This window comes from Gambusia affinis, linkage group LG16, assembly GCF_019740435.1.
Source record: "Gambusia affinis linkage group LG16, SWU_Gaff_1.0, whole genome shotgun sequence".
NCBI lineage: Eukaryota > Metazoa > Chordata > Actinopteri > Cyprinodontiformes > Poeciliidae > Gambusia > Gambusia affinis.
Window position 1 is genome coordinate 8758353 of NC_057883.1, and position 15634 is coordinate 8773986.

Below are 15634 nucleotides of genomic sequence, written 5' to 3' on the forward strand. Positions count from 1 at the left end.
ATCTTCCAGAGGGTGGCAACAGATCTACTTCAAGCCAATGAACAGAAGGGTTACTTATCTAACCTGCAGATTGAATGTGTCCTTTTGCTTTTCATTTTCCAGATCAACTTTGCTTTCGTATTTTTAATATATTTAGAACATTCAGTGTATTATATTTGACTCTTTCCCTTGTAAGAAATAAGGCAGCAACACACACCCAAGTAGTTCCCATCATAGTCGAGCTCCTCTCCCTCTTCGAGGTCCAACTCTCTGGCATCCAGGCTTTCCACAAGTTCGGCCATGTCGATACCATCAAGTGTGTCCGAAGCTGCTGGGGTTTCAGAAACTTCAGAGTTCACCAGGTTGAGCTTACTGGCAGTAGGCTGAGCCTTGTCAAGCATAGCTTAGCAGTCGGACCCCAGAGCAGGGCGCACCTGTAGGAGAGAGGAGATGATTATGACATTAGAGTCATTTGTTGATTCATGAATTTGAGATTTGTAGATCCACTTCCTTGAGTCCACACTCCAGTCCCACATGGGAGGGACAGTTGTTTGACTTTGACCTTAGAGACCTCATTCTAACCCAGCCGTTCTATTTTGAGTCGGAAAACTATTAGAAACATGCAGAACCTCTGGCAAACATGCGCAAGGAAGGATTCATGCACCACTCACACAACTATGATAAGATTACAATAAGAGTAACCCATTGGTTGGCTAAATATTTTTGTTCAGCTGAAATGGCTAATGTATTAAATAAATGATTCCTAGATTGGTGGGGGAAAAAAATGAGGTGTGATCAATTTTATCACCATTACCTGTGGAGCGGATACATCATAAAGGCAGGCTGATAAGATAAAGATGGATTACATTACATCAAATGAACTGTGTCATACATCTGGTGATACTCTCTGTTGTCAAAATCCTCAATACATACTTATCAAGTACATAATTTTAACAAGACAAAACCGAGATTACGAATAAAATCACTGGTCCGACATTTGCTTGTGCTTGTCCAAGACCTTCTGTTTGAAAAACGTCTTTCCAAATGGACGTCTTTTCTAAAATTCATTCTTCCTGTTGGTTCTGAAACCTGTTATTTGCACAACAAGCTGTCCCTTTTATGCTTATCATAAAATGTTAGTGGCTTTTTCACAACAAAGAATCAGCAGCCAAACTAACACACTGGTGCCATAATTGCAGCTGTTAAGGAAAGTCCACACAACCAGAGGCGGTCCTAGCCTGTTCGGCGCCCTGGGCAAACCACCTTCCCCCCATCCACCCACTTGACATAACCCTGACATTTTAGGAGGTCAGTGAAAACTTTTAGGTCTTATAAAAATTACATAAAAGTTGGTTTTCTTTGGAAGAAACCCAACTCCTTTGTCCAGAGATAGACAGAATACAGAATAATGTTGCCTTGCTGAACACCAATAGTACCAAGCAGAGATCCCTGCTACTGTTTCAGTCCTGTAGTGTTTCTGGGCAGCCTCTTTGACAAGCTTCTATCTTTTAGTCAGTGATGGAGAGTGTCCGGTTTTGGTAATGTCGTTGTTGTGGAACTTTTACCCCCTGACCTTTGTGTTCTAAGATTGCTCCGATCTTATGTTACCTTTTTGCAAACTGTGGCCTGGTTTAGTGGATATAAAAGAGCGAATGACAAAAAATAACCTAAAAGGAGGGTTGAACTTTATTTACCAGCTTTGAGTTCTTTATGTTTTTTTGCCTGAGTTTTTGTACGTTAACAAGCAATTGAACAAGTTTACCTTTTAATATGGTTGCATCTGGTATCAATGAAATATATTCATTTATTCATATTCATCAAAACATGAGGTAATTCTAGCTAAAACACAACAGAGATAATTAAAGCTTGCCTGCCCTAATAAAGGACGTCTGCTGATTTCTCTGTTACCATTTACTGTCTTTAAATGGGGTTTCAATCACAAACAATCTTTTTACAGCTACTTTAAAGTACTTATTCTGCTTTTGGTCCAAAACTTCATCCTCCTGTCCTATGACCATTAAATGCCAGGGTGTGTAAAATCCTACCACACTGTAAACCACGTTTTTGCCTCCCGGGAAAAAGGGAAAAAAAGCTGACACAAAGGGAACACCCATTCATGTGCAATACCGCCTGAGCTCAATGATTAGTCACCCAAGTCTACCCGAGCTCCTGTGGTCCATTATTAAATCTAACAAAGAGTGTTTTGAAAGCGTAGAAATGGAACAGGTCTCAGGAGGAGAGTAACAAGAGAAAAAGGAAATAAAGTGGAGACCTGATTCAGCAGAAAGATGAAAACATTTTTTAAAGGCTACCAAGGTGCGATTACATTTCCACATCATTTCATTGATGTCTAGGACAGTCAGTTCTTCAGTTTTGAAAGTGTTCGGTTTCTAACCAATACAGTACAGAGTTTATAAAAAAAAAATGGAAAGTTACATTTACTTTCTAAGCAGTCTAGCTGGTTAGCATTAGCTGCTAGGTTGTAGTGTTTTACTCTATGTTTTCTGTACTTGTGTCATGCCCAGTGCTGGTATTTCAGACAGTGAATACCGCCGTTGCTCTTAGTTACACATTACCTCTCTGTGTGTGTATATAACCCCTGAGATCACCTCTGTTCTTTCCTTCCTTTTTTTTCACTTCACCATTCTCTTCACATGTAACAAATTAGTTTTTTTTTCTTGTAATGTCCAGACTTGTGTCTTCATTTTGTGTTTTCCCTGGATGCTGAACTTCAGAATGCTTTCATTTTATTCAGGTAAAGGAAAAAAACAAAGCCCCATTTATTTCCACAACTGTCGAAGTAGTTGCAATTGGGTTGTTTTCTTTAAAATAAAAGCATGAGATGAACACTATTGTAGGTAAAAAGTAAGGATAGTTTTTTTTTATATATACAACAGTTTTATTGTCTGAAAAGCTGTTTAATTGCAAGTCTTAACAATATGTGCCTCTTAAGTGAAAGTGAGGGATTTTCTTTTTCCAACACAATTTTTCAGACTGTTTATGATGAATACCACAGATACACACTAAACCAGTAGATAAAGGCTCAACAATAAACCACCAGGCAGCAAGATCCAGCATGCTTGTACAGTCAAACCAGTTACCTTAAATCACTTGTAGGTTGCATTCAAGGCACATCAGTGCGCATCAGTGAGCAGCAATTCCAGTTTTTTGTGGTAGTCAGTTTTTAAAAGTGGGATTTTGTCGTAATAACAGTTCCCTTAAAATATGGTTTCTTTTGGAATTGATCCATTTGATTAGAAATATATCTGAGTATCAACACCTTTTGTGACAATGTGTTCAAGGAAAGCTAGATTGTAACATCAGTGTTTAGGACTTCAGCAATATTAGAGACCAAATATATTTTAACGACAGAAAATCTATAAGTTTTTTCGAAAAAATGATCTAGAATGTAGGCAGCAAGTGAGCATCTTTACTATGCAGAAAAGGTAAGAGAGCTCTGTGACAGTAACCAGGTCAGGATCTCAATCATTAATAATAGTTTCTTCGTCTGAAACACTTTTCTCTAGGATATTTTGACAAATGGAACCTTACATTTGATAGAAGAGCCTGCAGAATAGTTCAGACCACAGCTAGGACAGATTGGGACTAACCAACACGACCAAGGAGATGTTGTTTGTGAACATAAAGTTTTTCAGGTAAGAAAATACACCTATCACTGTTGTTTCTGTTTTCCACGCACACTCTCTCAGCTCAAAACACCTCAAGCAGTCATTGTGCAAGAGAGTGGCCACACACTGGATGAGTGTGTAACCCCCTCCTAAATACAACCAAAATGTCAGTCTCTTAATGGACAGCTTTGGTCGCAAATTATCATTACATTACAAATGGATTGGGCTAACCACAGAGTGCTTTTAAATCCTTGTGTAGGGTACTAGTTTGACAGGTCTCCAAGCTGCGGCCTCTAAAAGAACATTTCTCCTGGCTTCCTGTTACTCAATGTAAAAATGCCTTTTTAAAACCTCACTTTATGAACTCTAATTTGATCTGCAGACTTTGCTACTACTGGTTCTGTCTTATGCAGCCAATGTGTTATGCCGTTAGGCCTTCTGCAATTTTCTTTTGCTTGGCTGCCTTATGCTGCACAGCGGTAATCAAAAACATGTTGTTGTTGACTCTGCAGCTCTACATTTCGAATGGCTACAGTACAAAAGAATAAATTAAACTCAATCGCTATGTCATTGCGGTAAAGTCTATTTCACTGAGAAAGCCTTGCGTATGTAATCACACATTCCAGAAAACTTGAGCAGCAGCTTTTATTATCTCCACCAAGACGTCGAGCATTAACCCACTCAGAGGTTTCAAGTCACAAATTAAAGACCCGGAATGCTGAATATTGTTTCAGTGTACGTATCCTTCAATACAAAAAGCATACGAACAGATGTATTTACATAAACAACGACTGAAATAATATGTGGCTTCAACATGCAACCCGAGAGGAAAATTATCTCCTTCTTCCATTCTGATGGAACTCCTACTTCCTGCTTCCTGTCCTGTTGTCATGGTGATAATTCAAGCAGCTACAGAGCAGACTGCTTACATATAAATATCAACACAAGCAGTTCAGAACATCCGTCTCTCTTTTTGTGTGTTTGACTTTTCTTAATGTCAATTAGTGAGAGAGCGACTACAGAGCATAAAAATACTGTAGAAGAGGAAGACGTGTAACAGAAAAGGAAATTGGCCACCACATCTGTTTGTCATGACTGACAGGGAAATTCAGCCTTTGATCATAAACGCTGTGGTCACCTTTGCAATATGCCTGAAGAAATTAGCTCAGGAATCAGATATGTCATTTGCCATCCAGCTACACAGAAAAGTAAAAAATGTAATTTTGTTAATATAAGCACTCATGTTCATGGCACACATAGCTACTGGTAATTCAGTGCTGCAGTAAGATGTGAATTCAACATGGTACAGGATACAGTTCTCAGAGATATTTCTCCAAATTGACATTGTCATGCACGTTTGCAGATCCATGATGCAAATTTTTCTTTCCACCACATCCTAAAGGTGCTCTGTTGTATTAGTGATCTGGTGATTGTGGAGAACAGTAGAGTACAGTGAACTCATTGTCATGCCCAAGAAACTAGCTTGGAATGATTTGAGCTTTATGACACGGTGAATGATCCTACTGGAAATGGCCATCAGAAGATGGGTACACTGTGGTAAAAAATGGGCAGCAATACTACTCTATGAGCTACCATGTTTAAAGACTGTACATCTGGGCACAGAATGTACCCAGATGTACACATCTGTACATGAACAGATGTGTTCATGTACTTCAAATGTGGACTCATATAATGGGAAAACATTTTCCTTATCTATTAAATCCTATTTTGGTTAATCTGCTAACCGTGACCTCAGGTTCCTGCCTAGTTGACGGGAGTTCCACCTCGGTTGGTCTGCTGCTGCTGTAGCCTATCTAGATGTTGTGTGTTCAGAGACAGTGTTCCACATATCTTGGTTTTAACAAGTGGTTAGTGGAGCTGCTGCTGCATCTCTGACATCTCAAATCAGTCTGCTCATTCTGAAAAGCGGTTCAAATCATCCATTCGAATCCTGATAGGTTAGCCTTTTTTTAATATTCAGACCAGCCTGTCTAGTGTAAAAAAAAAAAAAGAAAGAAAAATTCTTGTTAAAACCCTTTCTTCCCCATTCTGAAACTCTAGTTGAGTGTCCGCATGTTTCATCACTGTTGAATGCCAAAATGAATTCAGGTGCTGCCATGTGATTGGTCAATTTGTTTGTGTTCACCAAGCAGTTGTGCAAATCTAAGGTGGCTGCTTAGTATGGGTTTTACTACCAACCCACCACTGTGTCTTCTACACCAAAGGAGTCAATATCATTACAATGGGACTTGTCAGATACAAACCCACAGCAGTGTGGTATTTGAGAGCATTTGTGCTGCGTGTGCACCTTCAGCTGAGCAGCTTTTCCTCCACAACAAGCTATTATCCCACCACTTCCAGTTGGAGTCCGAGACGCTACGACGTAATTGGTCACAGACAAAAGCACAGCAGTGTCTGACTTGTTGGTCTTTTCTCAGTCAGGTTGGTAAGATGCTTTTCTCTAAGAGTTGGTCATGCAGCTTATCTTGCAGAACAAACCATCTATTATCATCCAGACATCTCTGAAAGTTATTCTAACCTCCATTGTAAACAAAACCCAATGTATTGTAGCACATGGATACATGAAGCAAAACAAATTTTTCAGAAAGCATAAAAAGCCACCATTTGTTTTATCTTTATCTTTTCAATGTTACTTCTTTCAAAGTATTGATTGGACTTGACACATAACAGTGCTGAAAGTTAAATATTTCTTTCTGACTTGCATGAGATTCATCTGCAATCAATATCGTCCGGCATTAATGTTTTACAACCATTCGTATCAATACCAGGTGGTAATAAGTGGATACTGTTCAGTTTTTGTGTTTTTATGATATCTAATTTGCTTCCATTGGTTTATCGTAACATTACACACTTCCCCTTTGTGGTTTTACGACATGAGGACATGAGAAGGGTCATTTATGAGCAAGTATTTTTTTGAAGCAGAACTTCCAGTAGCTTTGTTTCGTTTGCAGATGCAGGGCTTATAAGAGACAGAAGGAAAGGAAGAAAAGGTCACTCTGGCCATGTGAAGTTGAACTTAGTTAAAAAAATAAATAAATAAAACATCTGAATTTCTTCTTAGTTACAATCCTGTCAAATGTTAAGTTTTGTCAGGGAGTTGTGTGTTTGGCAGCCAAAATGTTTGGCCCGCTGCTAAATTTTCCTTATCAGTGTGGGAAGACTTTGGCCCAAATGTAAACTGTTCATGCTTTTGTTTTCTGAAGCTCTTTTTTTCTCCAATGGTAAAAATTTAACTTAACACATTTCTGAAGAATATTTTAAAGAGACTAAAATTTTTCAGGTATTTATTGATAACTGGCGAAATAATTGTTTTTCAAACATAAGGGAAAAAAATTTTCTTATCTAAGAAGTACTGAGAGGTTTCCTTTTTCCACTCTATGGCCTTAGCCACGAGGCGAGTCTTTTGGGAATCTTGGACTCAAACCTAGAGTCTGACGTTGGCAATAATTTGGATGCTTTAGACTTAGCTTAGGCTGTTTGGTCTATATTTTCTACAGTAAAGCAAGATTTATGTTGGATACCAGTGGTCACCGTTCATTACTTGAAACACCAGATGCCATCCGCTATTTCTTTTTCATGCTTACACCAATCTGGAATGATCATGAGTCTCTCGGCATTGAGACCTTTCTCCTCTGGCATTCAAACTGGTAAATTTGTGGTTGATTCAAATCACGTTTCTGGATTCCAAGCTAACAGATTTTCTCTCCGGATCAGGAATGACCTGACTTCATGTGAGATGTGGGCCGATTAATGAACGCTTCAGTTTCAAAACACCTACAGCTTTCTGTTCAAGCCCTGCAAAGTTGGAGCTCCCCTTCAATTTACCGCACAGTGGAAGTCAGCTGTATGAAAATTTGATGGAAAAGCCGAAAATTTCAACTTCCACCACAACACGTTTTTGAATCAAAATCCCTTTGAACTACAGTACTATTTAAAAATGGCAATTAGTATAGAAGTATTTGGAAAGGACATTATTGACTGAGGGCAGTAGTGCAGTCTCAGACCGAGCACATAAAACACTCTTCCTAATTTCTCAAGAAAGCAGTGGGTGCACACTTCCCTTTGACTGCACATACTTAGAACAATAGAAAACTTGAAGGCAAAACAGATAAGTAATGTATTTTTAGTCGGTGCTCACTAAACACATGACAGCAGCTGGAAAGGGAGGAATGGAGTACAACTAAATTACAGGGGCAGCTGAAATGAGACACTGAATGCTATGAGAGGATTAGCAAGAATGCTTCACCACAATCTTAGGCGTGATACTATTCTGCACAGACTGACATGTTTTTATTATTATTATTATTATTATTATTACAGTTGTGACATCACTGTAGTCTGAGAAAACAAACTTGACAAAGATCACTTTTTTTTTATTTTAAGGTATCCTGAGATTCTTACTCATCCCTCTTCTTCATGCATGAAACAATTTTTTCTAACCTCCTCGTAGGTGTCCATGTATTATCGGCGTTTTATTCATTGTTTTAAACACCTTTGCCTATTCACACGAGACCTACTCGCGACACGCGTCTAAACGTGCGAAAATACGGACAGGAACACTGGAGGTGGATGACGAGACATCAGCACCAGCATCAGCAGGAGAGGTGCTGTCACAGACTGAACTCCGGGAGCTAAGAGAAATAGGTGGCTTGTGAAACGTGTAATCTATTCTTGGATGTATGGTTATGGACCATACATCCAAAACCATATGGCTGTATGGTGGCGAAGCATAGTACACAGAGTGATCTACACCAATTGTAAGGCTCCGTACATCCGTGCACAGGCATTCTTTCACCCACGTGCACGCACATAAATACAAAACAATAAAGATAAATGTGGCATGGCATTTATAGATGGTGTGGTGCCAAGCTCCTCGTGGCGCAGATGGCACCAAGAGAGAGAAGATGGATGGAGGAAGGGAGAGCGAGAGAGAGAGAAGAAATAAGAGAGGTCTGTGACACCTCTTTTTCTCTGCCCACACTAAAGCTGCCTATTATCTAATCCTTCCACCATGGATTGGGGGATAGGGATGGTCAGAGAAAGCAAGACATACAGTAGTTGCCAGAAAAACGGAGAGAGAGAGAGAGAAAGCACCCGTCACCATCGGCGGAGCGGCATTCTGCTGGTGGCAACACAAGGCATCATTGTACTGTTACAGAGCAAGGGAGCTGCTGCCTGTGGTCCGTTTCTGCCAAACCTGACTCGGCCATGGCAGGACAGCCAAGTTTGAGGCTGGAAAATTTCAGAGTGTAGCTTGGGGTCCAGACTGCCCTGAACTGGCTCATGATTACAGTGGGGGAGAAAATCCAAAGATCAGCTGTGCTGTGAACAAAAGGGACTGTTGTGCTTAAATTTTAAAGTGGAAAAAAAAAACACCATACATTTCCTGAATTGATAATGCAATGATTTGTTGCAAAAGTATTTGCAGCAGTACAACTTCCTCACTGTGGCAGACAAACTTAAAGAAGCGAATAATTGAGAAGCATAAAAATAAAAATAAAAAGATTCAGGGCAATTTAAAATCCCCTAATCTGAAAAGTCTGGGACATATTTGTTCCAGCTGAATCACCACCTCCAAATGCAAGTCATTGAGGATATGTTTCTGCCAGTTTTTCCATTCTTCTTTATTAAATAACTCCAGCTCATTCAGATTGTAACAAGAGCCACACATTCCCAACTGGACTTAGATGCGGACTTTACCTGGGCCATCAAACGCATGGACATGATTTCATCTCACCTATTCAACTGCAGGTTTTCTAAATTTTTATTATTCTGCTGCTGGAGGTGGTTGAGAGGATTTCCTCCAGGATCTCTCTGTATTTTGCCCCATCAATATAACGTCACATCACCACCACAGTATGATGTTGCCATCATACTGTGGTGTTGTATGTTTCTACATACAGCATTTAAGCCAAATGTTTAAAAATTTTTGGAAGATGGACTGAATACAACTCTGATTCAGAACTATGCTCTTGAAACCGACGGCTGTGTTCCTTGTTCTCTAAGAAATCTTTCAGGCAGTCACCGAACTGCAGGAGTTTTCTGAGAACAATGGTGGACGTTGGGCTGTGCATTTGATCTTAGATTTCATTCACAAAAATCAGAGTAGTGGCAACCGAACTGAAACATCTAGAGACCGTTGCGCAAAGAAGTATTTTTCATAGAATGAAGAATATTAGTGTCAACACCGAGCATTCTCTCTATCAGACTGTCACACAACACCAGAGTGTCTTTATTCAGAGGGTTCTTCCAATTAGCTGTAACCGTGACCACTGCAGGAGAGCCGTCCTTCTCACAGCCATCAGCATCTTCAACAACTATTTGATGATACCGGTATTTCATTTGCTTTGTTATCAAAGCAGTACTTTTTAAAACAGACAAAACTGAGTTTTACTCGTTTAGAAACTGTAGACAACGATCATGCGTCTTTCATTCCCAACCTCAAAACAATTCATTTTGTGTTGGGCTCTTCGCTTAGAAACCCACTGAAATACAACTATTTACACAAACATCTGCGCAAATAAAGTTTAAGGAATGCTATGAACGAACTACCGCAAGGCACATAAATATCTGTGAGCGATGGAAAGTGTGTTGTTGTACTACACACCGCCAACACATCACATCTGGAATAAATTTGCAGCACTAAACCCAGCCTGCTACTCAAATATTAGACTTCTATCCTTTCCAACAACCTCAAAGACTCTGAACGCAAAGAATGTTTGCTGTTTATATTACAAAAATAATACAGGGACACTTTTATTCAAAAACCGTTCTGGTTTGCACCATGAACCAAGCAGGAATGAGTTACTTTCCACACTCGCACACCTAAACCTCAGCAAGGAGCCACTGCTGTGAAGTCTATTGTTTTGGTGTACTGGTACAACAACAGGAAAGTACAGAGGTCACTGCCAAAGGTCAGTATCATGTGCATATGTAGCAATGACAACAAGAAGAAGAGGCAACTGTGGAGGAGGGTTGTCTGTGAGGCCGTGCATGGCAGGGAAAGATATCTCCTGTCCTTTCGCAACATTCCAGCTGTGGAAACAAACATTCCCAGCTGCGAATGAATAAGGAAACCCGCGTGCAGATCTGTCTGGTCTGTTTAACAGGCTACACACCGCTTGCTGCTCTACGTCATGGTGAAAGTGGTCACAAACTCTTCTCCACACCCAACTGTGGCACTTTATCGTAACATCAACATGTCTCCTATGCAACAGGACAACGACAACTGATCCAGCTCATGAAATCAACAAGTAGCTATAGTGAAGGTTTTTAACCTTCTTGCCTACTAATCCTGCTCAAAACGGAAATCTAGGGAGCATCACAGATACAATCTATGTATCTTAAAGCAGCCTGGGTACAAACAGGACACAGCAGACACAGAGAGACAATAGGGGTGAGGGAGGCATTACCAACCTGCTTCTTCTGTGGACATGCTGTCCACATGTTGGTCTGTCTGATCAAGCCAGCTTAGATCCTCTGAATGGACGGCAAAACAAAGACTCACCCATACACACGCACTCACACACACACGCCCCGTCTGAGACGACCAAGAGCTGTGCAGCAGCAGGCAAATTCTGTGTTCCTTCTTTACTGCAACTCAGTAAGTGTGGCAGAGAAAGAAAAAAAAAACTAACAGCGAACTCTCTCCAACTCCTCAGGAAGGGAGGGCTCTCTAAAACTCTGAACCAATCACATGGAGCGATTCTTCCTGTGAACTTCTCTGATTGGGCAGAAGATTTCACTGGGCCTGTGCTAGCAGGTAGGAGGAGTCCTAGAGTAGCAAACACTGACACCGGTCCTGCCTATTTTCTCACCATTGTTCGGGTGTTTTGAGTTCATGCGAGTGGATTTACCTGCATTCTATCCTATAACATTCCCATGCATGAACACTGAGCCTTTAGATATCTAAAAAAAAAACAACAACAACAACAAACAAACAAATCAAATAAAAGCAGAATACCTAAAATAATAAATGGAAAAATGTACAATCTGCTTGATTTATTGACATGCATCTGGTGATTTAAATACCTGCAGCCTCACAAAAACACACATACAGGCTCTTCTCAATAAACTAGAACTACATTAAAAAGAAAAACAAAACTCTAGCTCAGTGATTCTTGATAAAGGGGATATGACTCACTGCTCAGGGCAGCATAAGTTTGGGATGGCTCAAGAATAGGAAAAGCAGAAAGAACAACACAGAACAGTTTTCCCACCCTGGTCCTTCATGTTTGTAGCATTTCCCAGTGGTGTGTTAAAGCAGGGAGACATCTAAAACATGCAGGGCATGCCTTGAGGAACAGGGTTGGGTTGGCAATATACTACCTTATCAAACTACAAAGGAAAACTCTTATATTATATTGATTCAGTCCACAATTTAAATAGTTGCCTTAATCTGCATTTCTGGCTCTGGTGTCTGATCGTCCTGTGCTTCATAGATTCCCTTCAGGGTTTGGATCAGACAATTTTACAATCTAGCACATAGGTACCATGGCAATTAAAACATGTATAGGAGTTTTGACAGCATATGCAGGTGCCAAAACCTACTGGAAGATAAAGTTAGTATAAATATTAAGAGAGACGTATTAAATCCTGAAAAATTTCATTGCCTGTGCTGACTTTGGATTAAAACACGGTGAACCAACACCAGCAGACGACACGACTTTCCAAATTACTAACTGTAGAAACTAGGCAATGCCTTCATCAGCTTAATTCAAGTATGATGCTATTTATGTTGTTTCTGGTTCAGACAAAAGAGATATGTCAGCTGTACCCTGTGACCACAGGCACAGACTCCAGCCAGGGTCTATGTCACGTGAATCTCCTCCAAACTCTCATACAGACTTAACATTTCTCTGAGCCTGCAGTTACTATTGTTGCTTATGCACTTTTTTCCACCGCACCTTTTTCAATATACTTGAATATTTTATTAAAAGCAAGCTAGTTTAGTACTGTCCTTTTATGGCTTATGCTCTCATAAGCTGCACAACCGTTAGTTCTGAAGCGTTTACCAATAATCGTGTCGGCCATAACACAGCCCTAGCATAGCATAACATTCTTGTATTAAAAGTTCAGTCTCATTGCTTTTATAGGATCTTTCAATTTTCTGAATTGTAAAAGTATATGAAATTTTCTGTGATATTCAAATGTATTGACACGCATCTGTAGTCAGCTGCTCATTGAACCTGCAAAACAAAAATCAATCTCTTTCACCATCTAGAGGACGAAATGGAGAACTGCGCTCCTCTTGAGATCACTTGACACTCGCCTGTTTGCACCTCCAAGGACTTTAACCTGCAATCTACCACACCCTGACAGCACCTTTCAGATAAAATGGCTACCTAAGATTTTCTTTAGCACTAATGCTGCACAGAGGTCCCAGAATAATAATCATATTTTTTTATTTTATTCTTTTGACATATTTACAGGATAATGACCTCAGAAGAAAGGAGTCACAGTCTAGGCCCGTTAAAATACTAAGACAAGTCAGAGCACTAAACGTTTGGTTGGTGTCACAAGGAATATTTCTAAAGTTGATGTCTTTTTCCCCCAAAACAACTGTTATTTCATCTGCACTAATGTTGACATCAGCTCAACTGGAGCTGATATCAACAAAAGATTCCCCCAGTTTTATGAGATTCCCCTGAAATCTGTTCTGTGCAAAATTTCTAAGTCAGCTCTCCCTTTATACAAATATATAAAGAACAAACTCAAACATATCCTAATGTTGACACACACACACACACACACACATACATACAAAACTCTACATACCAGATATGAAGAGAAAATCTTGTGAAAAGCACAACTGTTCTGATGATCACCTGTTGCTCTGTCCATTAGTCAGATCTCTCTCACTCTTTGCATTTATTTATCACCGCCCAGTTTTCTCTCCTTCCCCATGAACACGCGCATCATGATTCATCGGCCATAAACATAATGGCAGGAGAAACAGCCCAAAGGCCAGCGAGATAACAACACATGGCACAGCGTGGATAAAATCTGATAAGTGGAAAAATAAATATGTTGTAACCTAATTTTTATTACAGGCATGATTTTATTTCTTGTTTGTTCTTTTAAACAAACAAACAAACAAAAATGGTAGTTCATAGTGTTAAAGCAAGAAGAAATTGGTTATTTGTTTTATTTATTACTAAGAAAAAATAAATGCATTACTTCTTTCCTGAAATCATTTAAATTCCAAATTGAAAAATTTCAAGACAACAATGTTTTTAAAAAAATCCATAATATCACAACTTTTTGCATTTCTAGCCTACACAAGCTAACTGAATTGTTTTTAGCATTAGAGGTGTCACTGACCTAGCTACAGCTGGATAGAAGATAAATATTTTGCTTCAACAAGGAAAGCTTCTCAAGTTTTCATGAGAGCTGATGACTTTTACAGGTTTGTCCTTTTCATTTTTATTTAATCCAGTGTTAACTTTTGCTACATTCTAAACGAATACATTAGCTATTGTTAGAATTCAAACATTCAAAAAAATCACATTTTTGATCTACTGTGCTTTAAATCATGTTGTGCCTAATAGTTGTTACTCTTCAAAACTCCTTTTTGTAGAGCACATCCAATAAAAATGATAAGGAGCATGAAACACTTATCAAAGTTCATTGTAAAAGAGCAGATTTTTTTTCATTGATTGATGGAACTGCAATAAAAAATAGTTGTTTCCCCCCCACATCTTTACCAATGGAAGGGTTGGGTGAAACGTGAAGGGCAGTGTACTTTTAAAAACAAATGTGGTGAATAATGTTGGATAAAGAGCTCCAATAGAAATGATACAAGCTGAGGTACACATAATAATCATGTTTGTTTTCATTCTGCCAGAAGCTAATTCAAGCCTTCAATTAAATCTGAGCTACAGCCTCATTATAACGTGATTCGGTTAGGCTACTTGTGATTGCAATCATAACGCTGAGTTTAACCTGAATGACAATCTGAGTACTGGATGTCTCATCAAGTAGTAGTACTGTCATGCCATTATTCCAAATAACTAAATTACTTCAATGTAATACTTTTATTCAATGGAAGCTGAATAAAAAAATAATAAAAAGTTGATGAATTGATGAATATGTATGCGGATGTATTCTTAACATCCGCATGTGAAAAATACATTTTAGAATTGGTTGTAGATTATCCCTTTTACAATGAAGTATCCATTTTCTTGCAAAACTTTACTGTGGTAAACCATCACCACGCTGGATAATTGTCACATGGACAATGATTACAAATTGAAAATCAAGAAATTTGGACTTGTGTCTGACTGCAGTCATTGTCTTTCTGATAAAATCTAATGAAGTCACTGCAATAATAATAATAAAACCATCCTGTCAGTAGGAATGCGGCTCTTCTGTGAAGGGCGCAGAGGTTTGCTAGAGAACATTACTGAAACGGCATCATGAAGACCAAAAGATCCAGCTGACAAATTAGGGAGAAAGTTGTGGATGACTTTAAAGCAGGTTCAGGTTTAAAAACGACATTGTCACCTTCCTAAAATAATAATGGTCCATGTCATTTTTTGACATGTAACTTTGGTAAAAATAAATAAATAAATAAAATAAAAATAATAATAAAAAACCACCACCTCTTTCTTTACAAAAGATATCTTAGGCAGAAGAAGAAGAAGAAGAAGAAGAAGAAAAATCACTTTTGGCAACAACAATTACTTACGTTATTGTGCTAGGAAGGTGGCAATATCCATTATTTTCATCCAGTCTAACTGCTATGCACTTTTTTTTTTTTTTGCTCCTCTTTCCTCTGCTGTGGACTTTGAAAGGCAACACTGTGAGCAAAATGTCACTGAATCGGGTGCACGTCCAGGCATCACTGCCCTGACAACTCCAGTAGGTGGTGTCGCTGCAACCACAGTGCACCCCGGTTCACCTCCCCCCTAGCAGCACCTCTTCACCTGATGTTTTTTTTTTTTTTTTTTTTGCGCACTGGGAATCTGGTACCACACACAGGGCATTCATCACATCACATCCAA

General features: G+C 39.2%; 1 protein-coding gene across 1 annotated transcript in view; it reads right to left on the minus strand.

The window, feature by feature from the left end:
* The window catches only part of pld1a (phospholipase D1a), a 33501-nt gene extending 22233 nt beyond the window's left edge, over window positions 1-11268 (minus strand). Inside the window, exons 1-2 of the mRNA XM_044142033.1 lie at window positions 11046-11268; window positions 197-413 (exon numbers count right to left, since the gene is read on the minus strand). Of these exons, the coding sequence (XP_043997968.1) occupies window positions 197-380 (184 nt within the window). The 5' untranslated portion in view covers window positions 381-413; window positions 11046-11268. The remainder of the gene's footprint in view (window positions 1-196; window positions 414-11045) is intronic.
* Between the last annotated feature and the right edge of the window lie 4366 nt (window positions 11269-15634).